The sequence below is a fragment of the Talaromyces atroroseus genome, assembly GCF_001907595.1.
Source record: "Talaromyces atroroseus strain IBT 11181 chromosome Unknown scaffold_2, whole genome shotgun sequence".
Taxonomy (NCBI): Eukaryota; Fungi; Ascomycota; class Eurotiomycetes; order Eurotiales; family Trichocomaceae; genus Talaromyces; species Talaromyces atroroseus.
Genome location: NW_017971434.1, coordinates 2,561,002 through 2,581,609, shown reverse-complemented (window position 1 = coordinate 2,581,609; position 20,608 = coordinate 2,561,002). Strand labels below are relative to the sequence as shown.

At 39.7% G+C, this 20,608-nt stretch overlaps 6 protein-coding genes across 6 annotated transcripts, besides 3 other annotated features; 3 read left to right on the top strand and 3 right to left on the bottom strand.

Moving 5' to 3' along the window:
* Window positions 1-517: 517 nt before the first annotated feature.
* Window positions 518-2,950, top strand: UA08_02950 (hypothetical protein; the record flags this gene model as incomplete). Its single annotated transcript, XM_020265049.1, has 6 exons — window positions 518-557; window positions 613-1,902; window positions 1,948-2,278; window positions 2,330-2,405; window positions 2,538-2,575; window positions 2,770-2,950. The coding sequence occupies 6 exons, from the start codon at window positions 518-520 to the stop codon at window positions 2,948-2,950; spliced, it is 1,956 nt and encodes a 651-aa protein (XP_020122672.1).
* A 2,890-nt stretch (window positions 2,951-5,840) lies between these two features.
* On the bottom strand, window positions 5,841-6,979 carry UA08_02949 (hypothetical protein; the record flags this gene model as incomplete). The annotated part of the gene is made up of 2 exons (XM_020265047.1): window positions 5,841-6,428; window positions 6,485-6,979. 2 exons carry the CDS (start codon window positions 6,977-6,979, stop codon window positions 5,841-5,843), a joined length of 1,083 nt encoding a protein of 360 aa, XP_020122673.1.
* A 298-nt stretch (window positions 6,980-7,277) lies between these two features.
* UA08_02948 (hypothetical protein) lies at window positions 7,278-9,008 on the bottom strand (the record flags this gene model as incomplete). Its single annotated transcript, XM_020265046.1, has 2 exons — window positions 7,278-8,882; window positions 8,946-9,008. The coding sequence occupies 2 exons, from the start codon at window positions 9,006-9,008 to the stop codon at window positions 7,278-7,280; spliced, it is 1,668 nt and encodes a 555-aa protein (XP_020122678.1).
* Window positions 9,009-9,422: 414 nt separating this feature from the next.
* On the top strand, window positions 9,423-10,768 carry UA08_02947 (hypothetical protein; the record flags this gene model as incomplete). Its single annotated transcript, XM_020265045.1, has 3 exons — window positions 9,423-9,900; window positions 9,967-10,520; window positions 10,586-10,768. The coding sequence occupies 3 exons, from the start codon at window positions 9,423-9,425 to the stop codon at window positions 10,766-10,768; spliced, it is 1,215 nt and encodes a 404-aa protein (XP_020122679.1).
* Window positions 10,769-11,349: 581 nt separating this feature from the next.
* Window positions 11,350-11,811, bottom strand: UA08_02946 (hypothetical protein; the record flags this gene model as incomplete). The annotated part of the gene is made up of 1 exon (XM_020265044.1): window positions 11,350-11,811. One exon carries the CDS (start codon window positions 11,809-11,811, stop codon window positions 11,350-11,352), a length of 462 nt encoding a protein of 153 aa, XP_020122680.1.
* Window positions 11,812-12,391: 580 nt separating this feature from the next.
* On the top strand, window positions 12,392-13,853 carry UA08_02945 (3-phytase A; the record flags this gene model as incomplete). Its single annotated transcript, XM_020265043.1, has 2 exons — window positions 12,392-12,441; window positions 12,500-13,853. The coding sequence occupies 2 exons, from the start codon at window positions 12,392-12,394 to the stop codon at window positions 13,851-13,853; spliced, it is 1,404 nt and encodes a 467-aa protein (XP_020122681.1).
* Window positions 13,854-13,914: 61 nt separating this feature from the next.
* Window positions 13,915-13,965: a repeat region (Identified by RepeatMasker using a combination of RepBase library and repeat library created with RepeatScout).
* A 209-nt stretch (window positions 13,966-14,174) lies between these two features.
* Window positions 14,175-16,984: a repeat region (Identified by RepeatMasker using a combination of RepBase library and repeat library created with RepeatScout).
* Window positions 16,981-20,608: part of a repeat region (Identified by RepeatMasker using a combination of RepBase library and repeat library created with RepeatScout) that runs on past the window's edge.

The window sequence follows — 20,608 nt, the reverse complement described above, 5'->3', positions numbered from 1 at the left end:
CCTCTTCTTCATCTGCTAGGCCATAAATGACGTCGAATCTGGAAGCAGCCGAGGAAAGACGTCGGCCCGTGGCATCAGAACATGCGGTGGTTAGTTATGCAATAATAACAAAGCGTGCATAAACCGACGGTCTGGTGCAGCCGGCAGCCGAGGTTAATCTGGAAGGCGCGGCTGTGGGGGACAACCGCCGATAGCTGCTCCTTCCTAAGTAACGGCTGCTTCGTTGCTTGTGACTGACTCTGCCTCCTGCTGTGCCTCTTGATACCCCCTTTTTGCTGTCTTTATTATTGACTATACGCGCGCTCTCTCTCTCTCTCTCTCTTTTTCTCCCAACTTTCTCTGAGCTACTCTGTCGTTAGTCGAGGGGATGTTGCTGGCTTCCGCGCGACGAAGTCTTGTCTCACCATCCTTCGGACGTGCCGCTGCTTTACGACTACCGAACAGAACTTCTCCTGTAAGAACTATATATCGTCAAGTTTTTGTGTCGTTGCTGACAGGAATTCTTTAGATATTAGCCATGGCTCCTCAGCGGCGAAAGCAGTCGTCGGTTCCAGAAGGTGAGCGTTGCGTGAGTTCCAAGCATGTGAATGTATCTGACCTTTAGCGAAACAGGCTTTGTCGAGGATTTATCCAAAGGAAAGACCCTCCGATTCGAAGACTCCCTTCCCAAGCTTCCCGTCCCATCTCTCGAAGAGACTGGTCGTCGCTACTTGAAATCCGTTCATCCATTGCTTTCGGCTGCCGAGTTCGAGCGGACCTCCAAGGCAGTGCATGACTTTATCAAGCCAGGCGGCGAGGGAGAGCCGCTGCAGCAGAGACTGCTTGCTCGTCGCGATGACCCAAAGATCAATAATTGGCTCAGCGAGTGGTGGAATTATTCTGCCTATCTTGGCTACAGAGACCCCGTTGTCCCTTATGTTTCGTACTTCTACTCCTACCGTGACGACCGTAAACGTCGCAACCCCGCTGCTCGTGCCGCAACGGTTGCTTTATCGGCCCTCCATTTCAGGCGCCAGTTGGTCGATGGAACGCTAGAACCTGACTATCTGCGGAAATTGCCTATCGCCATGAGCTCGCTGCAGTATATGTTTAATTGCTCTCGTATACCCGCTGAAGGTGCGGACTATCCACAGAAATATGCTCCTAGGGAGAACGAACATATCACGGTTGTCCGCAAGAATCAGTTTTTCAAAGTACCTATAGTCGTCGATGGCCAAGAACTCACCAGTGCTGAATTGCAGAAGCAGTTTGAGCGCATATATGAACGTGCTGAGCACCCTGTTGCCCCGGTCGGTGTTTTGACTGCAGCAAACCGTGACCATTGGACTGCGGCCCGTGCGAAGCTAATCGAGGCCAGTCCGGCTAATGCGAAGGCTTTGAAGGACATTGAATCTTCGGCTTTCTTGGTATGCTTGGATAATGCTGCCCCCGTCACACTTGAAGAGCGAGCACATCAATATTGGCATGGTGATGGTTGCAACCGTTGGTTTGATAAGCCCCTTCAGTTCATCATCAATGACAACGGTACTGCCGGTTTCACGGGCGAACATAGTATGATGGACGGCATGCCAACTCAGCGACTAAACGACTACGTGAACAGTCTCATTTTCGGCAACAAATTGGATTACGACAATACTTCTGTCCGATCTACTCTACCACCGCCGGCACCCATCAACTTTGAGCTCAACTTGGAAGTCGAAAAGGCTATTAACGAGGCACACCAAGAACACCGCTCTCATATTGCTGCCCACGAGTTGCGGGTCCAGGCATTCCAGGCATATGGCAAAGGACTTATTAAAAAATTCAAATGCAGTCCTGATGCGTATATACAAATGCTTATTCAACTTGCTTACTACAAGATGTACGGCGTCAACAGACCTACGTACGAGTCAGCCTCGACCCGTAAGTTCCAGGAGGGTAGAACAGAGACAATACGTTCAGTATCAGACGAAAGTGTTGCTTTCTGTCGTGCCCACCACGACCCAGAGGTTCCCCGGGAGGAAGTCATCAAGCTTTTCCGTGCAGCTCTTGCACAGCACACAAAATACACCGTGGAAGCTAGTGACGGCAAGGGTGTTGACCGACATCTATTCGGTTTGAAGAAACTCTTGAAAGAGGGCGAGAAACTCCCTGCACTTTATGAAGACCCAGTCTATGCATACAGCGGATCATGGTACCTGTCGACATCGCAGCTGAGCTCAGAGTACTTTAATGGATATGGATGGAGCCAAGTCATTGATGATGGGTTTGGCATCGCATATATGATCAACGAGGATAGGTGAGTTTCTTATTTACCTCCTCCAAACAAAATACCGACTAACCCGTATAGTCTTCAATTCAACATTGTGTGCAAGAGACTCGGCGCAGAGCGCATGAGTTTCTATCTTAATGAAGCCGCGCTGGAGGTCCGCGAGTTGTTGATGCCCGATCTATTGTCTGAGAAGGAGAAGGCCAAGCTATAAAATCTGATTATTGTGATGTTCATATTGAGGAGTTAGATTCTGTATGTAGATAAGAATTGCGATGATTTCTCATAGGGCTACGAGCCCGTGTATAAACTCATCATCGACACGAAGTAAGCTAGCTAGCTAGTAACGGGACCCCTTCGGATCTGCCGCCTCAACCAACGTCTCTTTAATTATTTTGGGCACGAAGGTTATTGATAGATGCGGTCTAGCATAAATGTTTTCTTCTAAAGTAAAAAGACATGCTCTAATCCCTTCTGCGGTCTCTCGGACGACGATGGAAACCACTCAATTTCCTGCCTAGCGCGAACTTCGTCCGCATCCCTGACTACCACAAAATCGAAGAAGAGATCCTGCCAGACTACATCGCGTCCCGGGACTATCCCACCGGAATAGGGGAGGTTGTCCAAGAGCGATACCAAGTCGTGGGTAAATTAGGCTTTGGATCTACCTCTACTGCGTGGATTGCGCTGGATATGGAGTAGGTGATCAACCCCAGGTACCGTTAAGATCTACAGAAAAAAAAAAAAAAAAATTCCGGCTTGCTAATTGCACAATTGTAGCGGCTGTCGCTATGTCATGCTCAAAATATTCGTGCACGCAGACTTCGTCCATTGGCACGCATGTGGATAACGAGCTCAACATGTACACACGTATAGAGCAGTCCCCAATGGGTCATTCTGGCTGCGGCGCTGTTAGAACGTTGCTCGACACGTTTGACAAACAGGGACATGAAGACAGGAACCGATGTCTTGTGCACCCGCCGTTGTGGCAGAGTGCTGGCCTTTTTGCGCTGTAATCCGGTCGAGAGGCTGCCTTCAGCTGTCGTGGCTGTGGGTCTTACGGCGCGTGTTTCAGGCATTGGACTTTCTGCATACGGAGTGTCGGGTTGTACGTGCTGGTTCGTTTTCTCTCCCTACTTTCGTTTCTTCTCTGCTTACTTCTACGTCCTAAATATTAAAGCTGATAACATAATGTTCGGCATCGACGACAATGTCTTCACCGACTTTGAGAAGATGAAACTCCAACGACCTGTACCACGCAAGGATATAGAAGATAGCAATGGTAGAACAAGTAGAACAGTCTACATGTCTCGCGATTAGAGAATGCCTAAAGATCCGGGGTACCCAGTCTTGTGCGATTTTAGATCTGCCATGGCCGGAGACAAGTATCGCTGTGACTTCATTCAGCCGAATATTTATATCGCGCCGGAAGTTATCCTGGAAGCTTCCTGGACGTATAGTGTTGATATATGGAATGTGGGACGTATGGTATGACATGAGCATTCACCATTATTATTATTATTGTTATCATGCGCTGAAAGTTAGGTTTGGATCTGGGATATCTTGGAAGGCGGCTCCTTGTTCACCTGGCAAGATCCTGAGTTCCAGAGATATCGAAGTCGAGCCCATCTCGCTGAGATGATTAAACTCCTCGGGCCCCCACTGAATAGTCTGCCGGATCAGGGGAAGTTAAGGAACAAATTCTTCTCTGATCAAGGCATGATACTCACAGTTCAAAAAAAAATGTTAATTAAGATCTATCTACTATCTATCTATCAATTCTCTAGGTGACTTGCTCGCTGAAAAGCTACTATTGAAAAAACAAGCCCCGCTCGAGAAGCGCGAGACTACTCTTGAGGGACAAGAGGACGAAGAGGCATAGCTCTGCTAAGGAGTTGGTCGAGGATGAGTGGATACGTATGCATTCTTGATTATCTACTGGGCATGCTGTTGCTGTCTCGCTGATGCATGGGTTTTCGGGACCCACCGTGGAGCGCTAAAAGACGGGCCGCTGCATGCTACATATACCTAGTGGGGCCGTACTGTTCGCCCAGGGCTGGGGTAGAGGATTATTCATTGCTAATATGAGCTATAATCTATGCCGATAATGTTTACCATTTACATAGAATCTTTTCTTCGGTGCTAGTAGCTAGTTACTTAATCTAATTTAGAAGTTGCAAAAAGTTCTAAGAATCTGCGGGGCTCGGGCTCTGTCTGGACCTTTGACCTACTCCTTTTCTCTCTGTTGAACCCCACCATGCATACATACCTCTCCTCAAAAACTAAGTGTGCTAATGCTCGAGACACCAGTCAGGATTCCTACCATGAGAAATAAATTATGTTATTTGGCGGTGCCGTAACTCCCTTCATGAAAACCGCGTTCATCTCCTACTGTGGGTATTGCTCTACAAAACCTGAAGCGATTGCGCATCCCCTGGACGAACGCAATGAAGTCCGACAAGATAAGCTCCTTATCTGGATGAGCACTTTCTCTAACAATGGCGATCGCAAAGAGGTTACGTAAAGCAATGTGGCCACCACAAAGCCCTCTGGATAAGTTGCAGACTAGTCGTAAGTGGTCGCAAGCTCCCAGACGCAAAGAACTGGAATGGAGGAGAATCAAAGTGCTGACAAGAAGCGCGAGTAAAGCCCCTCGTTTATTCCTAAAAATCTATCAATTCAGTTGGCTCAAACTAGGGCTTCAAATTATTTTTAAGGTGCAGACTTACGCATGCAAGCCTATGTAGGCTAGAAGATTGCCGACGCTCCAGTAACTGCAATTGCTAGTATGGTGCAGGCGCAGGCTGTAACTGATACCGCTGCGGCTTCTTCTACCTCGGCATGAGACGAGAGCTCATTGCTTCTTCGAGGAACGTAACTCTATCGGTGAGAAATGGGTTGAAAAGCTGGTCGGATAGAAAACAAATACCGTGACTCTCTCAGATGTTCGTAGATACAAATCTGCTGAGCAGCAATATGGGGTAAGCGGTTGCCAGAGGTATGGCTGTCTCTCGGCGCAGATATCCATCCGATACCATCACTGATGCGAGGGCAGCATCTCCTACACTCCCTGCTCTCACAGACAACGCAGCAGTTGGACTCAGTGACATTTGGCGGCATGGAGACATCTCTGGGTATCGCAGTCTGAGGGTGTAAATAAAGAGTCTCACTATGTTGACTAACTTTCAGGCGAAAATCTAAATGAACTACCTAGATATTGATTTATTGCTTATGCTAGCTACATCAATCATGTAACAAGTTCCAGGTAGTCGGTTGATTATGAACATGAATAGAGAACATAAACACATTTTTGCATGTCATTAGTCAAGAATTATGCCATTCAAGGAGCTGGCAGGTAATAGAAATACATTTTGAGTGTGCACAGGCACATATGCACATGCATGTGAGTTAGCGTGCATGCAGATGTGCATGACAAGACTAGAGTTGATTTGACGCTTTGTCAGGTTTAATGAGAAAGCACCCTCATCTTCCTCTGTTGGTGAAATATAATCGATAAATCAATCAAATCGCAAGAAGATCAGGTGTGCAATCATTCATTTGTTCTTTTCCTTTTTCATGAATGTAATCCAAGTCAAGTCTTTTCTGGCCCCTCAGCTTCAGACACAGCAGCGACAGTCTCACCAGTAGAAGCACCACCACCACTGCCATGATCGTTATTGTTTGCTGCTGAAGACAACTCATTAAGCTGACGCTCAAGCTCCCGTATCCGCATTTGAAGCATTTGGTTCTCCCGAGTCAACATTGCAGCTTCAGCCTGATAAAATACGCTTTCGTCGCGGCTGCTGCGGCGAGCCGACGATGAAGGTATTGCCGCTTCATTTCCGCCACCCAGAATGGACCACTCAGAACCAACGCTGCTGTGTACCGGGTCTATGGCTGGGCTGGACTGTGCGGAGTGTGGCACAGCACTCAATCTGGGCGACATTGTTTCTGATGCTCGTGATCCTCGGCGAGTGGAAAAAGATGATTGTACTTGCTGCATCGAGCGAGAGCCTGGTGTTGGGAGCGGTGGGACTGTTGGAAAGGATTGTGAACGTTCAGAGCTTGGCGTAATATCATCGACGATGGCTGTTCCAGAGTTCGATGGCTGGTTCTGTTGCTGTTGCTGTAGTTGCTGTAGCTGAACTTGCTGTTGTCGAATCATTTGGAGTAATCTGTTCTGTAAATACTGTAAGCGAAAGAATCATCATCATAATGGCCTGTTCGAGAGCATACCACTTGTGCCTCTTGTTCCTGTTCAAGCTCTTGGTGTAGCTCTCCTAGCGACGGTGCTCGTTGGTGGTGGGGGTCACCAATCCCAATAATTGGACTACCTCCCAAGCTCGTAGGACTAGCAGTGCGGAAAAAGTTGCTGAATGATGGCGAGCGGTGCTCATGATGATGATTATCAGCACCCAACGGGTTTGGATCATTCAGATTCAAATGCATCCCAATACCTGATCGTCGACGGCCTTCTGAAACCGAGGGTCTGTTGCTATGCGACGAGCTGCGGAGGCTACTGCTGAGGGACGAGCGGTGCGACAAGTCGGTTGAGATGTTATTCATTGTGGGCGCGGCACTGGATGATCTTGGAGATGGTGCTTGAGGATTATTTCCGTTACTGTGGTGTGCTTCAATGGCAGCTGTTGACCATGTGCTGTTGGTGCGTGGTTGTAGCGGGGATGAAGTGGATGATCGAGATGGAGGGAGAGAGTTGAGGTCTGGAGCCATTTGATGATTTTTGATGGGTAGGCTGCCGTGTCTGAGCCAACAATGAGTGGGAGGGAACGATACTTCTGGGATTCTCGAGAGGGCACAATGCGATGAGTTCATTTGCCTTCGCGGGGTATCATGTGACCCTTATCGGCAGCTGTCCGCATCCGGTTAGTATCCCAGAATACAATGAATGGTAAAACGGTTGGCGATGTCAAATGATGTGGTTTTTCTTTTCTTTTCTTTCTAATATTGTTAAATGTACAAAACAGCCAATAGTATCACGGTATATGCCTGGATAGTTGATGCGACATCGTCATGATGGAACACCTTCATACTCCCAACCCTCATTGACTCTTTTCCTTCGAGAAATCCTTCGGTTGGAATTACACTTCACAAAAATGGTAGAAGCCGTGATGGTTAATATGATAATGGCCGCGATGGTAGGAACGAGAATAGTTCGGTGTCCAACATCATTTGAACCCTCGGTATATATACAAGTCGCGTTGGCGCCTCCGAGAACCCAGCAGTATTCAACATCCATAGAGTTCAGGTTTACCCAAATCGGCTCGCTAGCCGATGTGCTGCCCACCTCTGATACGGCTTGATGGTAAAAGTATGTATTTTCTAGTCCAGTGCGCGGCACGTCAAAAAAGGAATTCGAAGGGCAGGCATTCGATGAGCCTGAAAAGGAATGCGTGTCCTCGGATAGTGTCCATAAGTAAGGTTCATTGGTAACGCGACATGCTGCTCTATACTCGTCTGAGCAATTTCCAGCACGCCAGTGTCCTCCTGAAGAAGGATCCATCATCGCGCATCGGAGCACTTCACTGGTGTCAGTAAGTTCAGTGTATCCGGGAAGACTGGTAGCGTTGCGAGGCTCGCCCACAGCCCATGACCACGTAGCTGACATGGACAAATTCCGATACGGATCAATATTGGCGTCGGCTGTTTGTCCGTATAGCGTCTCATTTACCAAAGGAGAAATGCCGCAAGATGTGTAGTTCTGCAATAGGAAGGAAGAGTACGACGTGTTTACACTGGCCAGCGCCCAAGAGTTGTTCACATTCTGAAGATTCGTGTTTCGAGGATTGAAGAAACACCCGGACTGTAGTCCACTTCCATCCGGTGTATTAGAGACCGAGATAATATCTTCCACGTCGTCGGACGGGAAGATAAATGCATCGTCGCCGGTGAAGTTATAGCTTTGCAGTTGAGGATCGACAGAGCCCCGTCCAAATAACAAACGTTTAGACGCTTTGTTAATCAAGTAAGATTCACAGGGCCACCCGTCCGGGGTACTTTGTACTCCATGAGCATCGTTAACTGTAGTAAAATAGTCGCTCAGGACTGTCGTCCACATCTTGGTATCGTGAAACCATGACTTGTTGAGATCTCTTCGCTCTTGTGCGAGTTCTGGCGGGGTGTATATATATGAGCCCATCACTTTATCTGCTACTGTTCCTAGCAATGAGGATTCCGATGGGAGACTGGCGGCAGATAAAGATGGTGCGGGCCCGTCGGGATTATCAGAATCGGCTGCCGCATGCATATTGATAATGACATGAAGAAACGTAGACTCCAATTCCGAGTTGGTATCCTGAATATAATTGTTTAGGACGTCTAGAAGCGTGGTGATGCTAAACGAGTTTGAGCATGTATAACTCCCTAGCGTATATTCGGAACCATTCGACGCATTTGATGTTGGAAATGAAACCGGGCAAAGAAGCCATTGCAGATTCTGATGAGACCAGTATACATCTATGATGAATCGGAAATATCCAACCGTCAAAAGATCCGATAGGCATAAGGATGCGGCATCTCCATTGTAGCTATTATCACCGAAACATGCCGCAGTAAGCGCAATCGAAGGCCGTGCTACAAAGTTGATCGGTACTTGTGCCGAGACATCTCGTTGGCTCTGGCATAAAGATGTTAACAAATCAGTGCAATCGGTCAATAGCCTGATGTATATACAACCTACCAGCAGATCGACCCAGAATGTGTCATTAAGCAGAGCAAAGTCCGAAGTGTAAGCACCAGACATCAGAGCTCCCTTGCAATTTACCCGCCAGAAACGTGTGGTCAAATGCAAGCTGCGATCAAGTCATGGTCAGGGAAACTATGCGAGAAACCAGCCTTCTGGCAGCGCCCGCCTTGGAAATGAGATAAAGAAGTCGACAATGTTGGACATAAGAGGTTGATGATGCAGAAGAATGACGGCGCCGGCGGGCTTACCTCAGTCAACCACGCAGTGAGGACACGCTTTACCCCTTTGGGACATGCGTCAATGTAAACTGGCCTCTTCCGGGCGAATTATTTCTTACAATCAACACCTTCACGAAACATCGTCTTGCCCAAATTATCAAGCCGCCGCGGAACAGCTGTTTCGGTCGCAAACACTGCCTTTCTAAAATTTCCTCTACATATCCGCCGCGAGGACAACGTGTGATCGTTCAAGATGGCCGCACCACCCGGGATGACGCCGCAGCAAATGGCGGCATTTCAACAACATATGCAGCAACAAGCCGCCGCTGAAGCCGCCAAAAGAGGCATGACGCTAGAGGAATTTGTGAAGATGCAACGAGAGCAGGTAACTGCAGAGGCAGCAAAACACGGTATGACTCCAGAACAATACGTCAGTCAATTGAGGATGCGAGCTTTGCAGCAGCGTGCCGCCGCTCAGCAAGCAGCTCAGGCGCAAGCACAGCAGGGACAGCAAGGACAGGCAGGGCAGGCACAGCAGCAAGGCCCTCCAGGACAGCCAAGACCTCCAGTACCACAGCAGGCAGGTCAACAACAGGTTCAAAGACAAGTTCCTGTTAACCCGAACAACCCTCCCGACCCGAAGGCTATCGCGCTGGCAAAATGGCTGCGGTCGCAGGATTTGAAGACCCGCACATGTATTCTAGACGGTCAGCGTAAAGATATGTTCAAAGGTACTGTGTTCATTATCTTGTCGTGGTTGCAAGTGTGAGCTACACACTGACAAAAGATCGATTTAGTCAAACGTGCGATCCGAGCGCTCGAGTCTCCAGCATATGCGAAGGCATCAGCTAAGAGCAAAGGACTCCTCCCTCCAGTTACAGACAGAGCATCTGCAGAAAACGCCTTTAAATTGCTTCCTCTCTCATTACTTGCCTTGCGAGTCTCCAAGCATGACCCACACGCCGGTCATGGCCACGGCAAGGGCAAACGGATAAAAGGACTGTGGACGGTTAAGATCGAGCAACAGCAGGATACAGATCCCATGATGCATTACGTTTTCCTATATGAGGGTCCTCAGTGGAAGCAGAAGGCCTTGGCGGCCGCCGTTGTCGCTGGTATCTTTGCCGTTGTCTTGTTCCCGCTGTGGCCTATAATGTTACGCCAGGGTGTTTGGTACTTAAGTGTGGGTATGATGGGTTTATTGGGATTGTTTTTCGCTATGGCCATCTTCCGACTTATTCTATTTTGTGTTACGGTGTTTGTGGTCCCTCCTGGTCTGTGGCTCTTCCCAAATCTCTTCGAGGATGTGGGATTCTTTGACAGTTTTAAACCACTTTGGGGTTGGCAAGAGGTATGTTGTCTTCTATTTTCGCTGACTGGGTTGATACATTTACTGACTTTACATCCCTCGTGCAGAAGAAGCAGAAGAAGTCTAAGAAGTCCAAGAAGTCAGATTCATTGCCGACTGAAGCCAAGGCTTCCGAATCAACGCCCACTCCTGCTCCTGCTACTTCATCCAGTGTTGCGCCTACTACAGGTGCCGGTACCCCGTCAAAGCGTGCTCTCACTGCGAGTGTTGAGGATGCCGAGGAAGAGTAGGGTCATTGAACTGACACTTTGATTTAAGAATTATCCCACCCTATAAAATCCACGGAGGAAATCTCATGGTGGTCATTTACGCTTTTTACCTCATTTCTCTTCCATACTTTGTTTTTATTTATCTAGGCGACGGGGATCATTATAGGGCGTTAATTTTTCTTCATCTTGCAATATGTCAACAATACCAGACTGATATGGTCGGATATTTCTTGCCTTATCTGGTATGATTCATTCGGTCTATGCAACAATGCATCAATACAGTTTTCTCCGGTTGATAGATCATTATTTCTTTGGTATATCTAAATAATACAGTCCCAGTTTGGTTCGTGTGGCCTAAGAAAAACCTTCCTAGAAGCTATGTCAACGATTCAACTGGGGCATAGGAATGAAGCCTGTAGAACTGTTAACAGTCTTGGATCGCAAGGCAGGTAGAGAAATGAATATTTTTGCCTCTGACTATCATGAACTGACAGACAGTAACCATCGACAATTTCCATTCGTACATGCCACTGTTGCCATCATACTTCCAAACTCGTTGCTGGCGCACGAGAACCCAACAACGAGAGAGCTATGGAAAACTTCTAATAAGTGGCTCTCCACCAAGCCCATCCCAAAAACCCAACAAAAGCCACCCAATGGCCCAATGCCTTCGTCTTCAGCTGGCCATAGTTCCAAACCACAAATCCATCGCCCAGACCAGCAAGCGACAGGACCGCCAACAACGAGGTAACGGCTTGCTCCTGGCCCTGGTACTGCAGCACTATCAGAGCGAGACCATACGTAGTCTCCCGGATAGCTTTAATATATACCAGTGGGGAGATGGAGCCATTCGTTTTAGAACTCGGGGATGGAGTTCCAGTTTGAGTTTCGAGGGGGAGGCCAAAGCGTGGATATTCGTGCGTAGGACGCAGGAAGCTGTTCAGGCCGAGGGCGAGACACAGTGTGCCTGCGATGTAGATGGAAGTTGCCACGTTGGAGATTCTGACGATTTTTATTTTCGGAAAAGATTGAATAGGTTGGCGGGGTTTGGGGGCAATGTACATGGCTAAGTTGAAGGTTTCTCAGAAGTCTCAGCTTGTCAGAATATATACCCAGGCAGTAAGCCCTAGCAAAGTTATCTAGGCCGAATACAGCATGTACCTTGCATAGAAAGGTTAGTGCATGTGTTGTATTTTGACCCTTTGAAGGTTTTTGTTTAAAAAGAAAAAAATTTCATATACAACTTGCATATATGCTTAATCCTATAAGATGCACGTGCAGGATCTGTCGAGGCACCCCACACCTCCAGCAAAGCTTCATCTTAAAATCGACAGAACAAGCGAGTCAATAGGCGCACCTTAGCCGTCGTGGTGACACTTGAACGCGCCACTCTCATGGATTCCTCCACCTTCGTGGATCTTTGGTTTCCTTAGTCAAACTCTTTCCTTACGATTGAGCTCGGCATGAAGCGTTTCCAACGAGCTTGAGCGCACGTGGGCACTAAGATCGTGTAGCACGAGTGGATTAAGGGTCTGAGCACCCATATTTTCAGGAACCCGGCCATCTTTCCATTTTTCAAATGACTATATAAGGGGGCTTTGTCCTTGGTAACACGATGCCATGTTACCTAGGTACATACTCAACATGGCTGTCCTATCCCGGCTTCTGCTCTCCGCCTCTGTCGCGGCTCTAGGGTTCGTGTCCTTATTCAATGCCCCTTTCTTTCCAGGACGATGTCTGAACATTGCATAGAGTTTCTGCCTCTCCGCTATCTCGCAGAGATACTACATGCAGCAGTGTCGATGAGGGATACACATGTTTCCCCGACATCGCCCAAAACTGGGGGATGTACGCACCGTACTTTAGCCTGGAAGCGGACTCGTCAATCTCTCCAGACGTTCCCACTGGCTGCGAGATTACCTTGGTGCAGGCATTGACGCGCCACGGTGCTCGCTATCCAACCTCGGGCAAGAATGCGCATTACCAGGCCCTGATCGAGGCTATTCAAACAAACGTCACCCACCTGGAGGGGCAGTATGCCTTTTTGAAGACATACAACTACTCCTTCGGCGCCGGCACGCTCACTCCCTTTGGCGAGTTAGAGCTCTACCAATCTGGCATCAAGTTCTATAACCGGTATGAAAGTCTCGCTCGTGACAACGTCCCTTTTGTCCGGTCGTCGAGCTCCGAGCGCGTAGTGGACTCAAGCGAGCAATTCAACGCCGGCTTTCAGGCTACGAAGAACGCTGACACTCTATCCAACAAGACCCAAAGCGCACCGGTCATTAATGTGATCCTGGAGGAGAGCTCCACGTTCAACAACACTTTGGATCCGAGCATCTGCACCAATTTCGAGAATAGCGATCTCGCGGACGATGTCCAGGCTACTTTCGCCGGCGTATTCGTTCCGAAGATCTTGAAACGCGTGCAAGCGCATCTTCATGGAATCACACTTACCACTAAGGATGTTATCTATCTGATGGACATGTGCCCATTTGACACCATTGCCAGAACCTCGGATGGCAGTGAGCTATCTCCCTTCTGCGAACTCTTCACCAAATCCGAGTGGGAGCAGTACAATTACTACCAGAGTCTAGGCAAATACTACGGTTATGGATCCGGTAACCCGCTTGGCCCAGCGCAGGGAATTGGCTTCACCAACGAACTGATTGCGCGCCTTACTGGCACACCTGTCCAGGACGACACCAGCACAAACCACACGCTAGATTCGTCACCGGTCACTTTCCCGCTGAACCAGGCTTTATACGCCGATTTCTCGCATGACAATGGCATGGAGCCTATTTTTGCTGCCATGGGCCTGTTCAATGGCACCAAACCACTCTCCGAGACTCGAGTTGAGTCCCTTGAAGAGACGAGCGACTTTTCTGCTGCATGGAGCGTCCCCTTTGCCGCGCGCATGTATGTGGAAATGATGACATGCCACAACGACAGTAATGAGCCACTGGTGCGAGTTTTGGTGAATGATCGGGTTATTTCGCTGTATGGGTGTGAGGTGGATAGCCTGGGACGCTGCACGAGGGACGATTTTGTGCAGGGATTGAGCTTTGCTCGATCTGGAGGGAATTGGGCGAGTTGTTTTCATTAATGTTATCCCGTGAAGTAGTATTGACAACGGAGAATTACGCCTAAAAAGCACCATTTATACGATTACCAGAAAAGCCCCATAAGGAGTCCCTTTTTGGTGGCTTAGTGGTTAAAAACCTGCTGTTATATATGTATATAGCCATTATGTCTAGGTAGTTGTGCATCCAAAGGCACAATTACTTGAATGTGCAATCCGTTCAATACTCTCAAGAAAAGTAATTACAAATGAGGTTGGCTTGTTAAATCAGATTGACATCAGGGTTAGGGCTAATACATAGAGTAAACGACCCTAACCCTATTTATCTAACCCTTTTAATATATCTGACAGCGGATTATGACCGCTATTCCGAATACAGCATGTAATCTACAACCAACATCGTATTTCACAGAGGTGCACCTAATTGGCTAGAATAGGCATTGGATATGTGTCTTAGTTGACCCCTATTCTAATTATAAATATGGCCTTAAGTAATCTCTGAATATTCTCTTTAGTTAGATATATAGATTATATAGTATTTTTAATACTAGCTAATACAGCGTTCCAAATCCGTTGTTATAATAGTATATCTTGATGGTATTGGATTTCACTGATTCAGAAAAGGAACTGATTAACAGGATATAAGAGCTTATAAATAGCTGAATCCTGATTATTGAAGCTATTCCTAATCTATATATCTAAAAATTACACCTCTGCTAATCTATGGTTCTTATTAGAAATAAATGCTGGTAATCTCATTAAAACATTATGAATTTAATATTGAAATAATAATGATAATTTAGAAGAAGGTTAACTTGATTGAATGATTGTATTAGTATGATTAGTTTAAACTAATTTAAATTAGGGTGAGATAAGAAAAGATTTAGAAATATATTAATCCTGACTTTAAGAATTTTAAATTGAATAAATATCCTTCTATTTTTAATAATCTTAAGAATAAGATTAATAAGGCTAATTATAAATAGAAAGTGGAAGAGTATAAGAAGAAAGAATAGATTCTTAAAATTATTCTTTCTTATATAAATAAGTTAGTTAGTATAATAACTTAATTCTTGATCTCTAATAAAAAGGAGATTTATAATATATTAAAAATGCTATTAATTTATTTTAAATTATTAGATTAAGAGATATAATATAAAATTATTAGTAAGTAGACCGAATTGAGATTAAGGTTATTAAAAAGTAAAGATCTTGCTATCTGGGTATTAAATTAGGTAAAAATATATAATAAAATGAGAAAATTTAATATTAGTGATTTCTTAGATTTAATAAAATAATTTTTATATAATTTTCTCAACTTTATTAAATCTAACTTTAATAGCTTTTACTAAGTCTATTTAATATAAGTTAAGACTACTGAAAATGTTATCTTTAAGATATTAATCTCTTAATTTAATAAAAAGGTTGTTAATTAGATTAAAAAAGATTTGAATTTAAAAGCATATATGATCTAAAGGAGTGAGAAATCCTTTAGTGAAGAAGATTTAAAAGATTCTATACCTATTAGTTAGAATTAATTAAAAAAGAATAGAAGTAATAGAAAAAGTAATTAAAAAAATAATTAATCTTATCTATATATTCTTTCTAGAAATCTTTATCTTAGATAAGAAGATTGCCTATACTATAATAAATAGATTTAAGAAAAAGACTAGATTCCTAATTTAAAGAAGGCTAAAATAGTAGCTAAAAATATTACTAAATATCTTTTTCTAATTAAGTTTATTAAAGAGTATAAAGTGCAATCTTTAATAGAGTTAAAAATATATAAATTAATATACTTTTAATTAAGCTAATCACTTATTTTAGAAGGAAGCTTTTTTTATTAGATTAGTAAGGATACACTAGTAGAAAGTTTTATTTATAATAATAGTTTAAAGGATTATATTTATAATACTAGAAGTCAGTTTATTGTCTTTAAAGATCTTAATCTGACTACTAACTTTATCAGTATATTAGGAGGTTAAATATTAATATATAATATTGGTGTGATTAAGGTCCTCTTTATTATATTAAATAGAATAGAATTTAAACAGCTGATAGTTTTTTATAATGTATTATACTATCTAGAGGCGTCAGTTAGCTTTATTTCTATTAATAAGTATAAGAAAGAGGGTTTTTACTAGGATAACTATGATAATATTCTGTATTTTCTGGGGGAAGATTCAGAAAGAATATAAATTATAAGAATCTCTAAGTATTATAGTCAAATTGTTGCTGAATATAATGAATTATTAATAAATATAGTATATATGGCTAAGAGGCTAATTCCATGTTTAAAGTAGGTTACTGAATTAACTACTTCCTATTAATATTAATATAATTATCTAGGGCACTCTAATAGAGAGGTTCTTGCTTATTTTAAGAAGAATATGTAAGGAATATATATTTTTAGCAATTTAAATATATTTTTTTATAAATACTATAAATTAGCAAGAGTATTAGCTTAAATCTTATAATAATCTTAAAAGACTAGAAGCTTATCTTAGAAGATTATTCACTTTAATTTTATTTCTATTAAGAAGTTATATAATAGTATAAAATATATAATTTACTTCTATTATCTTTATTTATAATATTATAAAATTATCTTTACACAAGATAAAAAGGTTTAAGGATTAATTTATAATTTCTTAGAGGGCCTTATAAGAAGAGGCTTTAATATCAAGTTTACTTATATTAATAATAAGTAAATACTAAGAAATAAATATATCTTATTTTATAGAAGAATGAATATTAAATAAAAATATACTACAGATTATATATATAAGTAAAATAGCTTAGCAGAGAGATCTAGAATATTTCTAATTACTTTTACAAGAATCTTTATATATAGAGTGAATCTTTTATATTTATTTTAGCTAAAAAAATTATAGTATGCAATTTAATTAGTAAATTAACAGCTGAACTAGTAATTTAATTAAAGAATATCTTATAAAATTATTTAGAATTCTTATAGCTAGAATAATGTTTTATATTTGGGAATATTAAAAATCTTTAATTATAAAATATATTGAAAGATTCCTAATATTTTATATCTCTAAAAAATAATAGAATATGCGGAGATAGAATATCTTATAGAAATTAAATCTTTTAATATTTTCTAGATTTAGATTTTAGGCTAATAGGCTATTATTGTGACGATGCAATGCCAAATCTATTTGGTCGCTAAACACGAAGAGACTAAACTGGAGAGAAGAAGAGGAAAGAATAACTACTGGCCTTCTTTCTCCTACTTATACTTCCTTCTATTCTGGATATCTGTAGGCTATCTCTGTTGTATGCTAGTGCCTAGTAATCTAGATTTCTGGAAGGTTCTAATAATGTAGAATACTGGCTGGCAAAGGCTATTTACCCTTCTTGATATTATATAGATCCTCTGGCAATCTGCAGCGTGAATTAAAATATGGGGTAATCCCTATAAGGCATATCTAATCCTACATCTTTTCTGCATGTGATTTGTCTATGGGAGGTGGCTTATGGGTACTTCTGTAGTAACTGTGTGCTGCTAAGCTAAATTGTACTAGGCTATTACATTATTCTTTGTTCTAAGCGATGTTCACCCTAAATATTAAGTTAATAATAGCATATTATCTTTATTGTAATTAGGTAAGAATTTATCCTTCTCAGCTATATATAGCTAATTCTTTAAATATAATAATGGTCTAGGTTTTTCTAGATAAGAATTGTAAAATATCTTTATGATATTTAATATATTTTTGAAATTTCCTGCTAGATATTATATTATATTATTATTATAGCCTTATTATTAAATATGGTACTATAGTTTCTAATAATATATCTATATATTGAGAATCTGTTTAACTTCTTATTTGTTATAATTATTGATTTTAACTGGTGATAAAAAGTTCTTAATCTGTTTTAGTAGTAATTTTGTTGAGTATGCCTTTTAAAGTTTATTTAGTAAGAAAATTAGGTATATTTAAAAATGTTTAGGAAGCTTTAATTTAAATGTGTTTTTTTTTTTATAATAATCTTAAATGGGTTTAAGTTCTAATAAGAAAGCTTTTAATTAAATTATTTATTATTAAAGTATTTAGTTGTTAATATAATTTTATTTTTAATATTAAAATCTATTTCTTATTAATACTTATTCGCTTGTATTTTCTATTATTTTTATGCTTATATTATGTTCTATTTTATATAATCCTATATCTGTTATAAGTATTTTATCTAGGTTTAAGCTTGCTTCTGATTCTATATAAAATTTTTGTTATTTAGTGGTAATTAATTAAATAATATCTTTGATATAAAATCTCTCTTAATCTTAAATAATGATAGTCTGGTTGATTTCTAGGGTAAGGATGTTATAGTAAAGTCTATTATTAGTAATTATTTAGATTAATTATCTTAGTAGAAGCTAATATAAGGTTATAGATGGACTAAAAAATATTAATTTGTGATTTTGGTTTGTCTATCTGTAGATATATAATATATTATTGATAGCTTTAGCTTAATCTTTAAGATATGGTATGTCTTTATTTAGAATTCTGATATAAATTATTCCCCTTAATCTGATACTATTGAATCTAGTAGGCTAGTCTTAGGAAATATATATCTGATTTATAGTCTAGCTATCTTTCTAGCTATGATATTCTTAATATAAGAAATTAATCTTAGTCTTTTACTTAATTAGTTTACTACTATAAAGACTATATTAAAATTGTGTTTATTTTCTAGATAAGTTATAAAGTCTATTAATATATGCTATTATAGTTAAATAAATATAAATAGTGGTTTTAGTAATTTTAGTGGTAAGTTTTTATATATATTTATCTTTTTATATATAAGATAGTTATTAATATATTACTTAATATTCTAGTTCTATATCTTCTAATAATATTATTCTCTTAATAATTTCTTTATTTTATTTTTTCTAGGGTGAGTGATAGTAAATTATTAGTATATCTTGTCTAGTAATTATATTCTGAGATTTTTCTTATCTAGTATATAAAGTCTTTCTTTAAATATTAATTAATTATTAATTAAATCCTAGTTAGATCTAGAATCTTAAGCTACTTTATAATATTTTATAGTCTTCTGATTCTTTTAATTACTCTTTAGAATTCTAGTAATAATATGTAATATATTATCTATAATAATTAAAATTTCTAACTTAGATTCTGCTTTTTGTATGTAATTTTATTTTTAGAATTTTTTTATAATCTAAAAGTTAAGTTAATTAGAGGATAATAGTGGAGAGTTTTTTTTCTTGGATTATTAGTTATTCTCTATATATTAGATTAGAATATTGGCTTTCTTGTTTAAGGGTTTAGATTAATATTTGATGTGAAAACTATATTTAAAAAAAGTTTTTAATTATTATGCTTGTCTATCATTAAGCTTCTTTATTATTATAAAATATTCTAAGGCTCAGTAATTAGTAAGAATTTAGATAGATTTATTTCTAGTTAATCCTTAAAGTTTAACTTATTATATCTCTAAGGCTTATACTATTGCTAGCATTTCTTAGTTATAAATATTGTATTTAGCTTATATAAAGTCTATTATTTTAAAAAAATAAACTACTAGATATTACTTATTATTAGTATATTATTAGAATAATACTGCTATAATAACTTTCCCTAAAATATTAGTTTCTAATTATATTTCTAAATTATACTAGTAATACTTAAGAATTAAAGCTAATATTAATTTTTTTTTAAGTTTCTAGAACACTACTTTATAAGTATTATTTTATATAAAAAATGTTCTTTTCTGAGTTAATTAATTAAATAATTATAATATCTTACTATAGCATTTAATAAAGATATAGTAGAAATTACAAAATCCTAGGAATAATTATACTTCTTTTATATTTATTAAAGACTTTTATCTTTAAATAGCTTTAATCTTTTTAAGGTTAACTTTAATACTATTTAATATAATAATAAATCTGAGAAACTTGATTTGCTTAATATAGAATTTATACTTATAAAGTGCTACTTATAATCCTATTTTCTAGAGATATTAAAATACTTTCTTAATATATACTTAATACTTAAGTTTATTTTTACTATAAATTAATAAATTATTTATAAAAGCTATTACAAATCTATTAAGTATATCTATAAAGATATTATTAATTATATATTAGAATATTGCTGGTCTATTTGTTACTCTAAAGGGTATTACTTTATATTTATATATATCATATTATATATAGAAGGTAGTTAAATCTTTTAAATCAGAATATATTCTTATTTAATAGAAATCTTACTAAATATCTAGTTTAGTAAAAATTTATGCTTTACTAATTTAATTAAAGATCTTATTAATTAAGGGTAGAAGATATTAATCCTTCTTAATTATAGCATTTAATTTTTAGTAATTAATATAGAATTATATTTCTTTTTTAGATTTACTAATTATTAAGATTAGTGATGTAAAGGGGGTGTTGCTTGGTTTAATGAATTCTTTATAAAGATTATTAAGAATATATTTACGCACTGCTTCTAATTCTTTTAAGGTTATCTTATAGAGAGGACTATATTTTAATATATTCTTTCTAATTAGTTCAATCTTATGGTTATAAGATTTAGGAGTTAGTAACTAATCTAATAGATTCTTTAAGAATATATCTGTGTAGTTTTTATATATCTTTAGTAATTATTTCTGGATTTTTTTAATATTAAGTGCTATAGATTCTAGTAGATTCTTTCTTGTCTTAATAGCATTATTAATCTTATAGAGACTTGTTATTGATAAAATTGAATTCTTTATTTTAGTATTTATACTAA